The sequence below is a fragment of the Myzus persicae genome, unplaced genomic scaffold (genome assembly GCF_001856785.1).
Source record: "Myzus persicae strain clone G006 unplaced genomic scaffold, MPER_G0061.0, whole genome shotgun sequence".
In the NCBI taxonomy this organism is placed as follows: Eukaryota; Metazoa; Arthropoda; class Insecta; order Hemiptera; family Aphididae; genus Myzus; species Myzus persicae.
The window spans coordinates 232,591-247,490 of NW_019101135.1; the positions used below are offsets into that span (position 1 = coordinate 232,591).

The 14,900-nt window shown below is 32.8% G+C and overlaps 1 protein-coding gene across 2 annotated transcripts in view; it reads left to right on the forward strand.

Annotated features, from left to right (window-relative positions):
- Positions 1-14,900, forward strand: part of LOC111027880 (WD repeat-containing protein 47) — a 49,878-nt gene that overhangs the window by 28,474 nt on the left and 6,504 nt on the right. For both annotated transcript variants that reach the window (XM_022306363.1, XM_022306362.1), the window contains exon 4: positions 7,889-8,136. In XM_022306363.1, the coding sequence (XP_022162055.1) occupies positions 7,889-8,136 (248 nt within the window). The remainder of the gene's footprint in view (positions 1-7,888; positions 8,137-14,900) is intronic.

The following is a 14,900-nucleotide window of genomic DNA, read 5'->3' on the forward strand; positions in this document are numbered from 1 at the left end:
AAATGGTACACGCATGCACCATAATCTATGCACTTCTTATTTGATTTTTTAATCCCGCCGAATTCGTACCCTACTCAATTTTACCGTTGTTGGCCACGATATCATAATAATGCTGCATGTCTGTTTAGTAGGTACACGCAATATTTTATATATTTATATACATTTTTACCAGCTCTAATATATCTAATAACACGAAGCAGTACAACTAAATTTGTTTTCATCGCGTGACTGTATTTTACCAAGGTTTCACCTAGATTTTCCAAACTTACAGCTAATGCTGCCCTCCTTGTGGGCATTTTTAATTTTGAAGGGGGCGCTAAGAAGGACAATTTTTTTTCTTCACTTAGGTATATTTTTATTGTTTATGAATTATGACGTACATCGTGTATGATATTGTAATAATGTATCGCAATAAAATATGCGTACAATAAAATAAAAAATTTATTTCAATTTTCAAATACAAAATGTGTCAAGAAAAAAAGTGTGCGATATCACCACAATATCTGCACATTATAGGTATATTATACAATAAATTTTAAATAAGTGTTGTAGCGTTGTTTGTAATTATCGATTTTCCTGTAAGAACTCTACAGTGAACGATATAGGGGACTGATGTACATTATTCTACCTTTCTACGAACCGCAATCCTTGAGAAACGGGTGGTGCGTTACGTCGGATGATTCAAGAGGCTGGTCCGAGACTCTGAAATGTCATCGCACTCCACATCACGTATGTACGTACTAGCGCGAAACGATTCTATCGAAAAATCGTTGTGAATTGAACGGTGGCAGTGTAACGGACTGAAAATATCGCGTTTACCCGATCGCCACCTATATAATATAATGCAGTATATATGATCGTGATCATGGAAAACGTGTCAATGGTCGACTGTTGTAGTGTCGTCGGGGCTTACCCCGCGGTCGCCTGTGAAAACGGAGGACCCCGGATGTGCAGACGGACGTATTCGAAAAGTTATTTTTCAAACTCATCCGGGAAATTCGGTGAGGTTCTAAATCGCGTGGCCCGACTGCGATAGTGTTAACCATGGTGACCTCCGACCCAATCGTCTTCAATACTCGTGGATGGTCGGTAACAGTAATATTTTCCGTTGGGCGATCTTATGAAACGTAGTCGTGGCCTTTTTCCGCTTCGTTTTCACCATTCGAATGACTGAATCATTTGATTTTCAAACACATTATCGAGGTATTTTGGCTCGAATATCTATCTATAACCAATCGTTTTTGAGTGCGGTGAGTGCGTATATTGTTGTACTTTTGCTAAACGAGTCTCAATCGACCGTTGAAACGCGCCACTTTTTTCCCGAGGATTACGCGTTGGGCATCTCGTAAATGTATAGCATGCACAAAATCACACTGATTCTTTTTAGGAATAGACAGTTTCGTGCATCTTTACTATCGTTATTTAGAAACTATAATATATATTATGCATAGGTAGCTAGGTGTTAATAAATGGGGCGGACTAGGAAAATCCAAGGAAAACCTTGATAAAAACAATCGCGTAATGCGCTATGTGACAATTTTCAGTATAACAGGATATAAATACAAGTACAAGTATTATCGTGCATTATTGTTGGTCGTTTATGCATAAGTCGCCAATTGCCGGCACACTTATTCACATGTTGATATGTAATGTAACTGTAATGCTGCTTAAGTGTGTCGGATGTTACTGTATCATTTAGTTCAAGGTGCAGCCGATTATGTAACGTTGACGGTAGATCTTCTGATGGACATTAAAGTATGTTATTGGTTATGCATTTTCAATTATGAGTGCGTTAATGGGTCCGACTCCACACAGGCAGGTTCTCTAAAAACTCCGCAACTTTTACTGCGTCAAGATGATTTATCAATACTTGATAAAAAATATTTTTATTTTCTATAAATTATACATATAATGTATAATATGTATACGTGTGTACTGTACATAGGTACTACCTATACCGTGGCCAGAAATATATTTTATCTAACACCTGTAATGTAATATTATTTTACATATATGTGTCACGTATATTAATATATTGTAATATATCTTTTAAGCTATTTATAATATACGAAATATGATTGATATAAAGTTCTTGCATGAAACATGTTCTCTCCAAATTCAGATTCATCGTGGAATCATGTATTAGCATTTTGTCCCCGCATCATATGAATACTTTCTGCAATTCTGCGTACACAGTTGTCTATATCTGTATTCTATATATTGTATACCTATATATTATAATAAATCGTTCACTCATAAAACAAGTTTTCCGTACATTATCGAAAACCGTTCCGGTATATAAACTCCTGACGACGTCGACAAAATGAGTGACCCGAGCACTTTCGCTGTTGTTTTAGCTCTTAAAGGTTGCTGTGCGTAAGACGAATTCTTTAGAACCGGAGTAAATGATTTTATGTATAAATAAAAAATAGAAAAAAACGGTGTGCGAGGATTAAAAAAAAAGAATGACATTGTTGGTTTTCACTTTTGGAAACTTGTTTTTGTCACACACATACACAAATACATTGTATACGACTATACGGTGCCCGTCTGCTGCAGTCAGCATCGAGGTGTAAGTACACATATAGCTTTTATTAAACGCTTAAAACGTTCGTGGTGGAAACAAATCGTTACGGATAAGGGTAATAGAAGAAAGGTCAAGTCTCAATATTATATTCTTACTTGGCGTTTCGCGTTTGAAAGTGATTCGTTTATTCACTTACATTTCCATTTCATATATTATATAGAAATCATATGTTAGGGCAGTATTATTACTATATAGTAAATGTGCGGTCGCGTAAATGTAGGTGAAATATAGACAATATGAAGTATGTTCGCTGCGACTAATGCGTGCCGTCATCAAGGCCGAGCTGTGCTGCTGTAGCGTGCGCATTAAAGTATTGTGCGGATGAACAACAATTAACGAGACAGCGGGGTGGTAATATGAAAATCGGCTTTTAGCGGCAAATATTGATATTAGTGTAGTAGAAATCAGGTTCGAAACTTGTTGATCGTTAAAACGTTTTTATTTTAGTCGTTTGTGTCGACGGGTTTCGATAAATCTTTTGGAATGCGTTATTATTTATTAATAAAGAAACGTCTTCGCATTTCTAAAAAAAAAAAGTTACATTAAACAAAGAGATTCATTTGAGCATTAATGTGCTCATTATTTTCATAAGTTTTGGCTTAATTCATTTATATGTTATTATTTATTTACATAATTTTATGTCATTACAAAACAAAATTTTTGAAATTAATCATAATGTTTTACAATTTTTTAAGTTTTTACTTTTTTGATTGACAAAATATTATTAAATTTTGCTGTAATAATCAATAAATCTTACAATGTGCATAAAGAGGGAAAATATGCCCTAAAAACTTTTAAATTTCAAATCCAGACTCAGCAAAACAAATTTCTATTGAATTAGATTTATTACATTTTCTTTTCGAACACATATACAAATGCATAAGCAGGTCCCGCAGAGTACTGGTTATTAACATGAAACTAGATGTATAAATGGTAAAATTAATTTGCTGTTTTTCTTTTTAGAGAATTCAATGAATTAGTGAATCCTTTTAACGATTTTTTTTTCACTAAAATTGTGATCGACCGTTTATTACGAGTACCTACTTTACACACATAGAAGAATAATTTATGTTACTCTTAAAATACTGTATAAATCAGTCATGTCAGTCATACTATCTATTTTTAAATCATGCAAATTTACTCGGCATTATATTAATATTACATACATTACTAAATTATATTTATGCTATAAATAAAAATCTACCGAATTAACTTAGAATTTTTTAGAAAGTTTTAATAATCATCTTATATGTATTATGTATACATATTTTTTTATGTATAGGTTAGGTACCTCTGTACAGCTTGTAGTCTTCTCAAGAGGTAATTATGATTAACGCTATTATTTTCCTAAATATGTTAATATTTTTTATTTTTTACACTACCTTGTATATTTTATCTACATTACATAGTAGACGTATATTGTGTAGGAATTTAAATTGTAAATATTAAATGTAGTATTAAAACAAACTGTTGTTAAAAATGTAATTAAAAATACATTTAAGCATCGTGGGTACAATTCTAACAAATTATTGAGAAACAAAACTTTTAACTTACGACTTGCAGGCCAGCTGCGTACTTATTATGTTGAACCGTTATATTATTTGGGTGTCAGAAGACAATAATATAAAACAATATAGTGCACTATATGTTATACAGCATATGCTATGGCGCCAATTTCAATTTTTAATTCACGTTTATTTAACAAACTAATTTTTATAGGTATTCATTATTCAATAGTTAGTAATTACCATTTTAAAATATGTGTTCCTTTTATTCGTATTTATATATATGCCACCATTCAAGCATTGACACGCATTAACGGTGACTTGTGATCTGGTTCTTCTTTTTTAAATTTTAAATACACAATTTGTACTTTCACTGTTTAAGAACAATACGAGTATACATTTATGAGCTGAGTGAAATGGTGCATTTTTGTTACTTGACTAAAAAAGCCTCCTATTAGTGACATTTCCCTTTTGTATTATTTGTTCATTTAAACTGATATTAGTAAAAGTTTTTGCAGTATTTGCACTTTAAGTGTCATGAAGGATTACCAATCGTTTCATTGACGGTTGATCTAAATTAAAAATATTAGTTCTGCCTACATTTCCCCTCACCTTCGATTAACTATTTTTTTTTTGTGTACAAACTCATCGTTAGTATCGTTAGTTGTTGCTTAATGGTTATTGAACTAAACTGAAATTGTTAGTAATGCGCACCGAGCGCATAATATACCAAATTTAATCCTCAGATTTTCATGTGCGTATATATACATTTTATATATTCCGTAAATTGAATACATTTCCATACCTTGATTTATGACATATAGTACTTTTAATACCGCGTTTACATAATAATTAGTACATGGCATGCAATTAGTAAATCATTATTTATTCAAAATTCTTATCAACTTTTAGTATTACCGTGACCGTGACTGAGAAAGCCTATACGTTAACAACCTAAAATAATTATACCAACTGATGCAAAGCTGACGTATTTTCGAAAATGCAGTATCAAAATATGATAATGTTATATACCACAGTTGTAAAAAAATTAATTAATTATAAAAATAAATTAAAAACCGTATTTTTCCCCTCGCTTGTGTAAAAAGGTGTGAAAGGTGCGGTTTGCCCGCAGCAGCTTCTAGACATAGAGTGACAGCGACTCACGGCCGATACTGCAGCGAAACTGTATCTTAAAGACTATCTTAGGTGTTATAGTTTGTATAGGTACTATACATGTCTTTGAGTAGGTAAATGCAGCAGCCTATCCATGCCGGTTATCGACGACTGCTAATGCAACATTTTATTCTGATATAATTGTGTTGTAACATCTATTATATATCGGTGTATAGTCGTTTGACACTTTGTATTAATATTATTATTATTTTTAAAGAAGATACTATTATAGTCGTGTATTGACACTTTTGCCGTCTTACTCATAAATAAAATGCATTGAAATATGTTCATGTTTGGCTTTAGTACCTATGTAGAACACGCCGTCGCCGTCGATTTGTTTTTACGGTTGACCGACTTGTGTGCAGTGTAGTGGTTTACGATGGTCAGACATTTTTTTTTATTATTAAAATGAAAGAGTCGCTCTTGAAACGATACGAGTATATTATACATACCTATATTTACTATAGTAAATTGGGTCGTCAAGTCGTTTTCAATAAACTCTTATCTGCATATAGGTACATAATATTATTATAACTTATAATACACAAGGCGATCAGGGGGCGTGTGTGTGCCAAACCAGCTGCAGTGGTCTCGCCGGTTCGACTCAGCAGTTCCGTGAACAGTATTCATAATACATAAATATTATAATTTCTTAATTTGTTCCTATATACCTCGCGTGATGCGTATATTTCAAACAGTCGACTCACGCGGACTAGGCATTGTAGGCATATTATATAACCAATGGCCACACACGCTTTATAATGATCTGCAGTGTTTGATTCAAAAAATAAAATACCTAATAGGACTCTGATGATATTATAAAAAATGTGCTTTACTTAGCATCTTAGTATATACTTCAAAATATCAGCGTGAGAGACTTTGTGCTCACGGGGGTGAAGTACTCCCTTCAGATGTGTTATCGGAAACCATAAAAATCATTCTATAAATTAAATCATCATGACGCATATTATGGACTAATGTCCCGATGATTGTAGTCAATGAGAAAATAATCAAGTAAAGGGATGCTTTAAAATACCTGAAAAATAAATGGGGGTACCTCTACGTCTCTCTCCTCCAATATCCAAAAACCGCAAGTCAAGCGCCGATAGTACTATATAACGGCTTTGCTCGACACTCCGCATGTACAATATTATATATTTTCACACAAATGCTGATGCATATATACTTGTAGGTGCGTAACTATATTCTATATACGAATTATCGACGTTTCGGTTCAAAAGCGATTTTCACGCATAACACGCCGACGGTCACAACTGTTTCATTTATGCTTATATATATGTGTGTGTATATGTATTATTGTCTATAAATGTATACATATAACATAGTCGCGTAGGTGTGTGTATTGCACATTGCGCTGTTCAGAAACGCACGCGGTTTTGGAGCGAGCGGACTAGAAACTCGCGGTACCGTGACCGACGCCGACGACCAACCCCGTCGTTCGGCCGAGTGTGTAACAGTCATCGTGGCCCGCGGGCTCACGGCGTCATTGTTTTCGAATACAAAATACGAAATAAAATACGATATTATACTCTACGGGTATAAATTATATTATATATAGACAATAATGCACGACGCGATATTGTACCACATTGTTCTCATCACAGCGCTTCGTCGTGTACCTGAGTGATATTATAATATCATAATTGTACCTATGTATGATTTGGCGTGTATACAATATTAAAACAATTACCTCGAATCGTCGGCGGTGAAGGATGCAGGGCGATGGACGGGTATAGATCAATGAATTGATAATAAAATAATAATTCATACTATAATATCGGTATTTTTCAGACTTCAGCTTGTACAGCGTACACGGTTGTTTTTAAGTGTGGAAATATAAATGTATATATTGTACTACCAAATTGCTATAATAATAATAATTGTGGTGTAGTAGGTATATCACGATAATAATCGAATTTCGGTGCTAGTGACACGCGAGTATACTGAAATGTTATATACTCGCATAATAGTGTACAATAATGACTTTAAAGTGTTACGACCAAATTGTAAATGTACATATTTATACATATTAGAAAACGAATCCAAATTAAATTCTACTCATTTAGAGCTACATATTATTGGGGATTTCATACTGATATATTGATTTATATATATTGCAGTAATAGTACAGTTTATCTAAATTGAACGTAATTAGCACAGATGCATAATACAGCTATATAAGTATACAGCCGACTTGGCTATAATGTCGAAATCGGTAAAATGGCAGTCTGATCAAAGAGGTCTGCGTTTACAATTTGTTCATTGATAAGAGCTGACATGTGATGGACGACAACTTGATTTTGTATACTGCTTTTTGTTTTTGGCGAATAACGAAAATTTGAATACTATAATACTACTTCTTTGATAAGAAAAGCGAACCGTTTCTATATAACTGGCAGTCGGCTGGCTATTGTATTGTATTATATCTGTGATTATCATTCAATAATATCGGTCGTGTTTACGTTATCAATATAATGCATAAGTGCCTACTACAGCGTACGACACCAAGTACTTTATTATGGTTATAGACTTAGTCGCTCGTAATGTATAATAGCATTTTCGTGTACATAATTTATAATTTGACGTTCCTATATCGTTTCAGCCGACGTCGACGGCGGCCATTGGCACCAACAAGACGGCTGGGGCCAACCACACCAGCGATGGATTACTGGATGGCAGTGCGTATAACAGCGACCAAAACGGCAAACCCAGGTTCATAGCGGTCACCCGGTTGGAGGACGTGCAAGCGGTCCGGTGCGCCGAGTTCCACCCGCACGGTTCCGTGTACGCTGTCGGATCCAATTCCAAAACGCTCCGGATATGCGCTTATCCCAAAGTGACGGATATCAGGTCAGTAAATCTCTTTCTCTATCCACCTCACCTGATCTTTCTCGCTTCTTCTAGAGATAATAATAAATATGGATAACTCACGCGAGCCTCCGACACGCACTCGTCTCTATAATCGCCGCCGTTCGTTTATGCGTTTTTCGTCCTCTTTCTCTACTACCCTCTCTCTCCGATCCATCTACTTATCAATAATACCTATACAGTATACATATTATATATACCTATCTCCCGAGAGCATCATTCGACACGCGCCGCCTCTAAACCATTGCCGCGGTATCGATTACCATTATATATTATTACATTACTATTATACTGCAGGTATATAATATTATCATACTAAGTTTATTAATTTAATTTCTCCGGGATCGCTGCTGTTGTTATATTGTTATCTGGGACCACTTATTTATATATAAATACCTACTCACAAAGAAATCGGAAACAATTATTGTAACTCGGCTTTCACAAAAGTATATAAAAGTAATAAATATTTTCGATTGTAATACCACACACTATATACACTCAGTTTTTATAACTATACCTTATTTAGTGCTGTACTGCTGTGCGGGGGTGTAGAAAATCTCCGGGGAACGGAGAGTTTAGGAATCTTTTAAATCGATTAACAATACATAAAATCACGATTCAGGCACTCGCATGTCCTATAGGCTATAGCCCCTGCTATTAATATTTCTCGCTGTTGCGATGCCTATTCTTTTTCCATCTCTACCATGTTATTGCTATAAGATATGGGTTTAAACGTAAATAATTATGGTATATTTTCATCAGTCTAGAAAATTTGGGACACTTATACTTATGTATCGCTGATGTTCTGAAATCAGGCTTTTTTGAATCCAATTATCTACGCAGCGACATCTTTATTAGGTATAATATGTTTAAAAAATATTTAAATATCTACACGACTCTTGAGCTGAGTACCAAACGCGATGTTTTACATGATCTGCTCATTAACTTAGTTCTATATACTAAAGTGCTAAAAAAAACTATTGTTGTAGTATATATAGTGTTACAATATATGGTTATTCCTTTTCTTATGATCATTACTGATGTATTTGATGCTTTCGCAAACAAAACAATTGAACAAAACATTGACTACCTATTTATTTGTGACACTGCAACATGTTCTTTCTAAACTTCGATCCAAAGTAGCTATTAGATCTCAACTTGTTAATACATTTGACTTAAAATCTGATAACTAAGTTTTTAACATCACACTTGAATTTTAATTTTCAGTAAATTTATTGTAAAAACAGTTTTTTTCTTATTTTTTGTTTTGGCCGTTTCAAAGAATAAATTGATTTTTTCGTACAACTTCAGGCCTGCATAATCCTCCATATACCGCACTGCGTTTTATACTTTTATAAAAACGTCAACCGCGAGCATTTCGTGTTGATTGATATTAGCTGTAACTCCTATACGTCATAAGTAATATCATCCACAGCTTTGTGTGTGCATAAAATATAAATATTCGTTTAGAATTGGAAACTATATATTAGAAAAAACCTTCCCGCACTTCGCAGCCTTCGAGAGGCGAGAGATTACCTGCCACAAACGGCGAGTGTTTTTACAATAATAAAATATATAGTACATTGTACTATGATGCACATTAGAGTTTATGATATTCTTATTATTATGATTATTGTAATATTTTATTGTTCGTACGCGGCGTGTGACCGTTGCACAAGTTTTAGAAACACAAAACCCGTACGATCTGTCGTGTCTCGTGACTTATAAAATCAGAACTGGTACACTTTTCGTATACTCCATGTATACTATATTATTATATTGTAGGCAAACCGATCCGTTGAGTAATACAAAACGTACACAGTCATATTATAGAGGTATATTATAATATCGTATATATTATTAATTCACATTCAGCTTGACGCCTACAACTCTCAAACTGTGTTTATAAACGTCGTATGTGTCAAGTGTATTATAATTTATAATTTATAATTTAAATAATTGTGTATAACGGCTTGGGTTTTTATTTCATTTGTCTCAAGACAGCATGAGATTGTGGTGTCGTGGATTAAGTAGTAATAGTATAATTTATTCACTCGATGGTGATCCCGCTGTATACATTATAATAGGTAGGTGTATTTAATGTTTTCGATTCGTTTACAATCAACAATATTTTCAAACATTTTCTATACCTAGTCGAGTTTTGTAAAAATAAGTATTTTTTTGATTAAAATTTGTGTATTTTAAATTCGAAATAATATACTCTAAGAATACGATGATAATGTCCACATGTCTCGAAATGTGAGTTGTATGAGCTCGCGTGCGCTATATAATATAATAAAGTTAAGTTTAACAGTTTTTCCTAGTATTGCTGTATAAAAAAAAGTAAATAATTGACAATTATTTTTACGGTATATAGTTCATGCGCAGTTTCTTCGCGTTCATATACAGACGATGTGGTTTGACTATAATAACAAACATGTAAGATAATTATTTGGTTTACCACAAAAACCTACGAGGTAAACCCAAATGCATAATTCGTTTTAATATTCATTGTTGATAGTAACGTTATTCGGTGATAACCGTAATCTACAATAACAACAAAAAATTAGCTACCCGATGACTTTTCTATTTCTCTTTACAAACACAATAAATTTTAGTTTTAAAAAGTGACTAATGAAATATAAGAAGTCGTTTTGGTATACATTTATTATGACTTGCTCATAATTTTTTTTAAAAACGTCATTGATTATATAATATTTAAAAGTAATTATATTTATTTTGATTTTCTCTTATAGGCTCATTAGAGTACCTATAAATAGGAAATATACTATATACTTCCCGTGTAGTATTTATAATCTAAATGTTGTAACCACGTCATATAATATGATGGGTCATAAAAAGTCCACTATTATATGTTCCTATTATATTTTTTAGTATCCAAAGAAACCTAACGTTATTTACAATCAATTAATATATATATAAAATATAAAAGACTCGTCTGGTTTGTAGGTTAGCCATAACCATGGCCATTTACTGAATGATTTGTTCAGTAATGATCCAGCAAAGAAGCATAAAAGAAGAAAAAGAAAAGCCCCCTCAGTGATCAGTAAAACGGTCTGATATTTATAATATTATATTATGTATGTATATAATAAATATGTTCTTTGGCGCTTAGTCGTTATTGAAAACCGAGTGAAAGCTATTATTGCTTGCTTACGTTATTCTAATGACTTAGATTGTGTCATTTATTTCTCTTCAAGTAACGTTCATTCGGAAAAAATATTTTTCACGAACGATGTGATTTATTATGATTTATGTTCGTTGCAAAATTCCATTTTGTCGATTTGCCATAATCCAAAATAAAATGTTTTAACTTTCTCAAATTGCTACAAGGTGAAAACTGTAATTTACTTCACCATATAAGTCGCAGGTGTTGAAAAAACTATTGCAGTGTACCTAAGTAAAATCGAAAAAAAATATTGTTATTGTCGGACACATACTTCACATACACACACATAATAATATATACTATAATATGCTCACTGTTGTATAATGATCATTAGGTACTCATAAATACTGTGCATCATGTCATACGACGATCGGATTCAGATCATTTACATGAACTTTCCAAGGGTTTTTCGTTTTCTTAATAATATTCAGTTGTAAAAATCACCTATGACTTATTGATTTGTTTTGTTCCGGAATCGGTTTTTTCTGACTTGAAACTTCACGCGAAGCGATTCTTTTTAATTAATCGAATCACGGATAAGAATAATTGCCTGATTGAAGGTACCTACTTATTACCTACATAAAACTGACAGCGTAATATAATTTTAACGGGTTCTGTAATTACAAGTAGATCGCAGCAGTGTTTAAATACTCTTAAAATAATTGTAGTTGCTGACTTGTCGTTAAACTGGTATAGGTACAAGTGATCCAATATGTTTCTATATTACGATAGTCAAGTATTATCTTTTGATCATTTCATTTTTAATTAGAATTTTCTCTATTACTTATGCTACTACCTATATACTTTTATATGTATTTCGTGATTACATATTACCATACAAGTTTTAATTATTATTGATAGTTGAGTACCTACATAGATGTGTTTGAAGGAGAAAATTTGGAGAATATATTACAGTATAACGTATGAGTTTATTATTTTGATATATAGTCAATTTCGGTTTTTTGTGCTGACGATGGATTCTAACCTTAAGAGGAATAAATAAAAAAAATCTATAGTTATCATTTCTAGATTTCATGCTTAAATATTAATAAAACAATGGATTCAAGAATCACTATATAATACTGTTATAGTACCTATGCTACATATTTATATGTTATGATAATGCATTTAGCATATCTGTAAATCTAACAAGTTTTGAAAAATTCAACCATATATTATTGGCTATCGAGTTATTTTGAAGTCAATACATTTAAACAATATAGTGTTAAAAAACGTATTTACACCATTGTGATGATATTTGTTCGGTGTAACGAATGATAGATTTTTTTTACGATCGCGTTATTTACAGTTTTATCGTATTATATATTTATGTAGGTATATACATTATATACTATAAAATATATATGATAGTTTATATTCTATATAGAGTGTATATTTTATATATTCGCTATGTTTCTTTGTTTTCCGTGTTTATTATGGGTTAGACTATAATATAGTATACAATGTTTACCTTTACATATTATCTTAATATATTATATAATATGTATAATATTTATATATAATTTGAGAAATAGTTGTGTTGTACCCTCAATTGGTATCTATCTCCTAACTTAAATATCGGTACGTTTTTAGTGTATACTTATTTTATAAACTTCCTATATTAACAATGTCATATTATATACAATGCACACATGCATACAAATTTGACTGTGACACCATTAAGTCGTTACGTAATTGTTTCCTTTAGTCACAAAACCTTTTCTTAAAAACATGTTTCCTGTAAACCGTCCGAAGCCAACAATTTGTAATTAATTTACTTACCGAGTCGTATTTGGTTGCATTAACATATCTACTCAGTACCCATAAAAATTACCTAACCTAACTCGATTTGGAAACTACTACCTCTAAACGCCATGTCCGGGTACTCTTTAACATAAGACTGTGTATAATACGTTATCGGCGGTGATAATTGCGACGAGAAAGATGGTCTTACGACGTTGTTCCGCTGCTGGTCGGACGGGTCGTGATAACCTTGTGGTCGTCCTTCCGGGGACTGTTGAATGCCAAAACACCACGCTCACATCGCATCATATTTATTTCATATAGTTATCAGCATGGGCGTAGGTAGTTTTTTCTCTAGTCGGCACGTATCGACGAAATGTCAAGTTGTATTGTATAATAATAACGCAACGGTAAATATTATTTGTTCGTAGCTCGGGGCAGCGTATAACATATAGAAACGAAAAAAAAACACTTCCTTCCGGACCAGTCGTCTTTGCGCGCGCGACTATGACATTTAAATATCGCCTTTCACTAATCGCGTTTTAGAGACTCGCGATATATTAACAACATAATAATGTTATTATCGTATATATATAGGCGCTTGTACCTATACGTATAATATCGCTTACTGCCGAACCGATTCAATGATTATATGTTATCGTTAAAACACAACCGACCTTTGACCTCGGTGGGGCGAGGAAGTGAAGAAGAATCAGAAAAAATAAACATCTAATTAAAATTTTTTTTTAACGTTTTCCGTCACTTTCGCTAGATCATTGTACCTGCAGCGCCCATTGCCGCCTATCGTTTTACCGTGTATTACCGACTATTATCATTGAAATCTCACACGAGCGCACGATGTATACATATTCTGCAACTTTTGTCCGCAGAGTGGTCGGTGAAATTTATGAGTTTTGTACAAATATTATGAAAAACATTATTACACGTATTTGTCGTATTATGTCTGGCGCTTGTTATGAAATATCTCTATGTAGACGTCTATTATTCGCGCACGGCCGGAGACGTCCACGCATATATATGATTATCAGCTCGTTTATTTTCTTACCCGCTAATTCAACTCTATCATTACGCATTGAACACGTGTGATTAAGGCACGTTCGACGATTACACGGGTTATATAAAATCTAATTATTGGTTAAATATTATATTTGTTTTTAGAAAATCTAGAAATGACTTTGTTTAATTTTCCTTACGGTGAACTGTGTTAAAAAACCAAACAGTATTAATGAATATGGACTATGTTGTCAAAAAAATAAAAAGTTTAGCATACAGCCTCGAGAATTGAGCCCTTAGCGAAGGTGTATAAATATGTATAACTTACTTTCTCGCGATAAAGACCTAGCATACTATGTATATATTATACTGTTATTAATTTTAAAAAAAATCATCTACCAAAACTGCGACGGTCGTCGATTTAAATTAGAAACGACTAGAAAAAATGAGTTAAGTCTATAATTATCTCAACAAATCCTACTGGTTGTGTTTCTGTTATACACCATTAACTCAACTTCACGCATATTAATCATATAAATCTCATTTAATTCGTGCAATAGCGACTACTACACGTTTCCAGTAAAGTTATTGAAATCTAAAAATTCATATTTATTTATTTTTTATTAGACATGCACTTTTTCATTTACATTTTACAACCAGGTTTACACATAAAAACGATCCAATGACATTTATACAAGCAGTTAGAAAGTTTGTAATATTTGTATATTGCGGATAACTACTTAAATTAAAAACTGTAAAACACTATTTGATATATCGTAATATTAAACTTCATACCGCA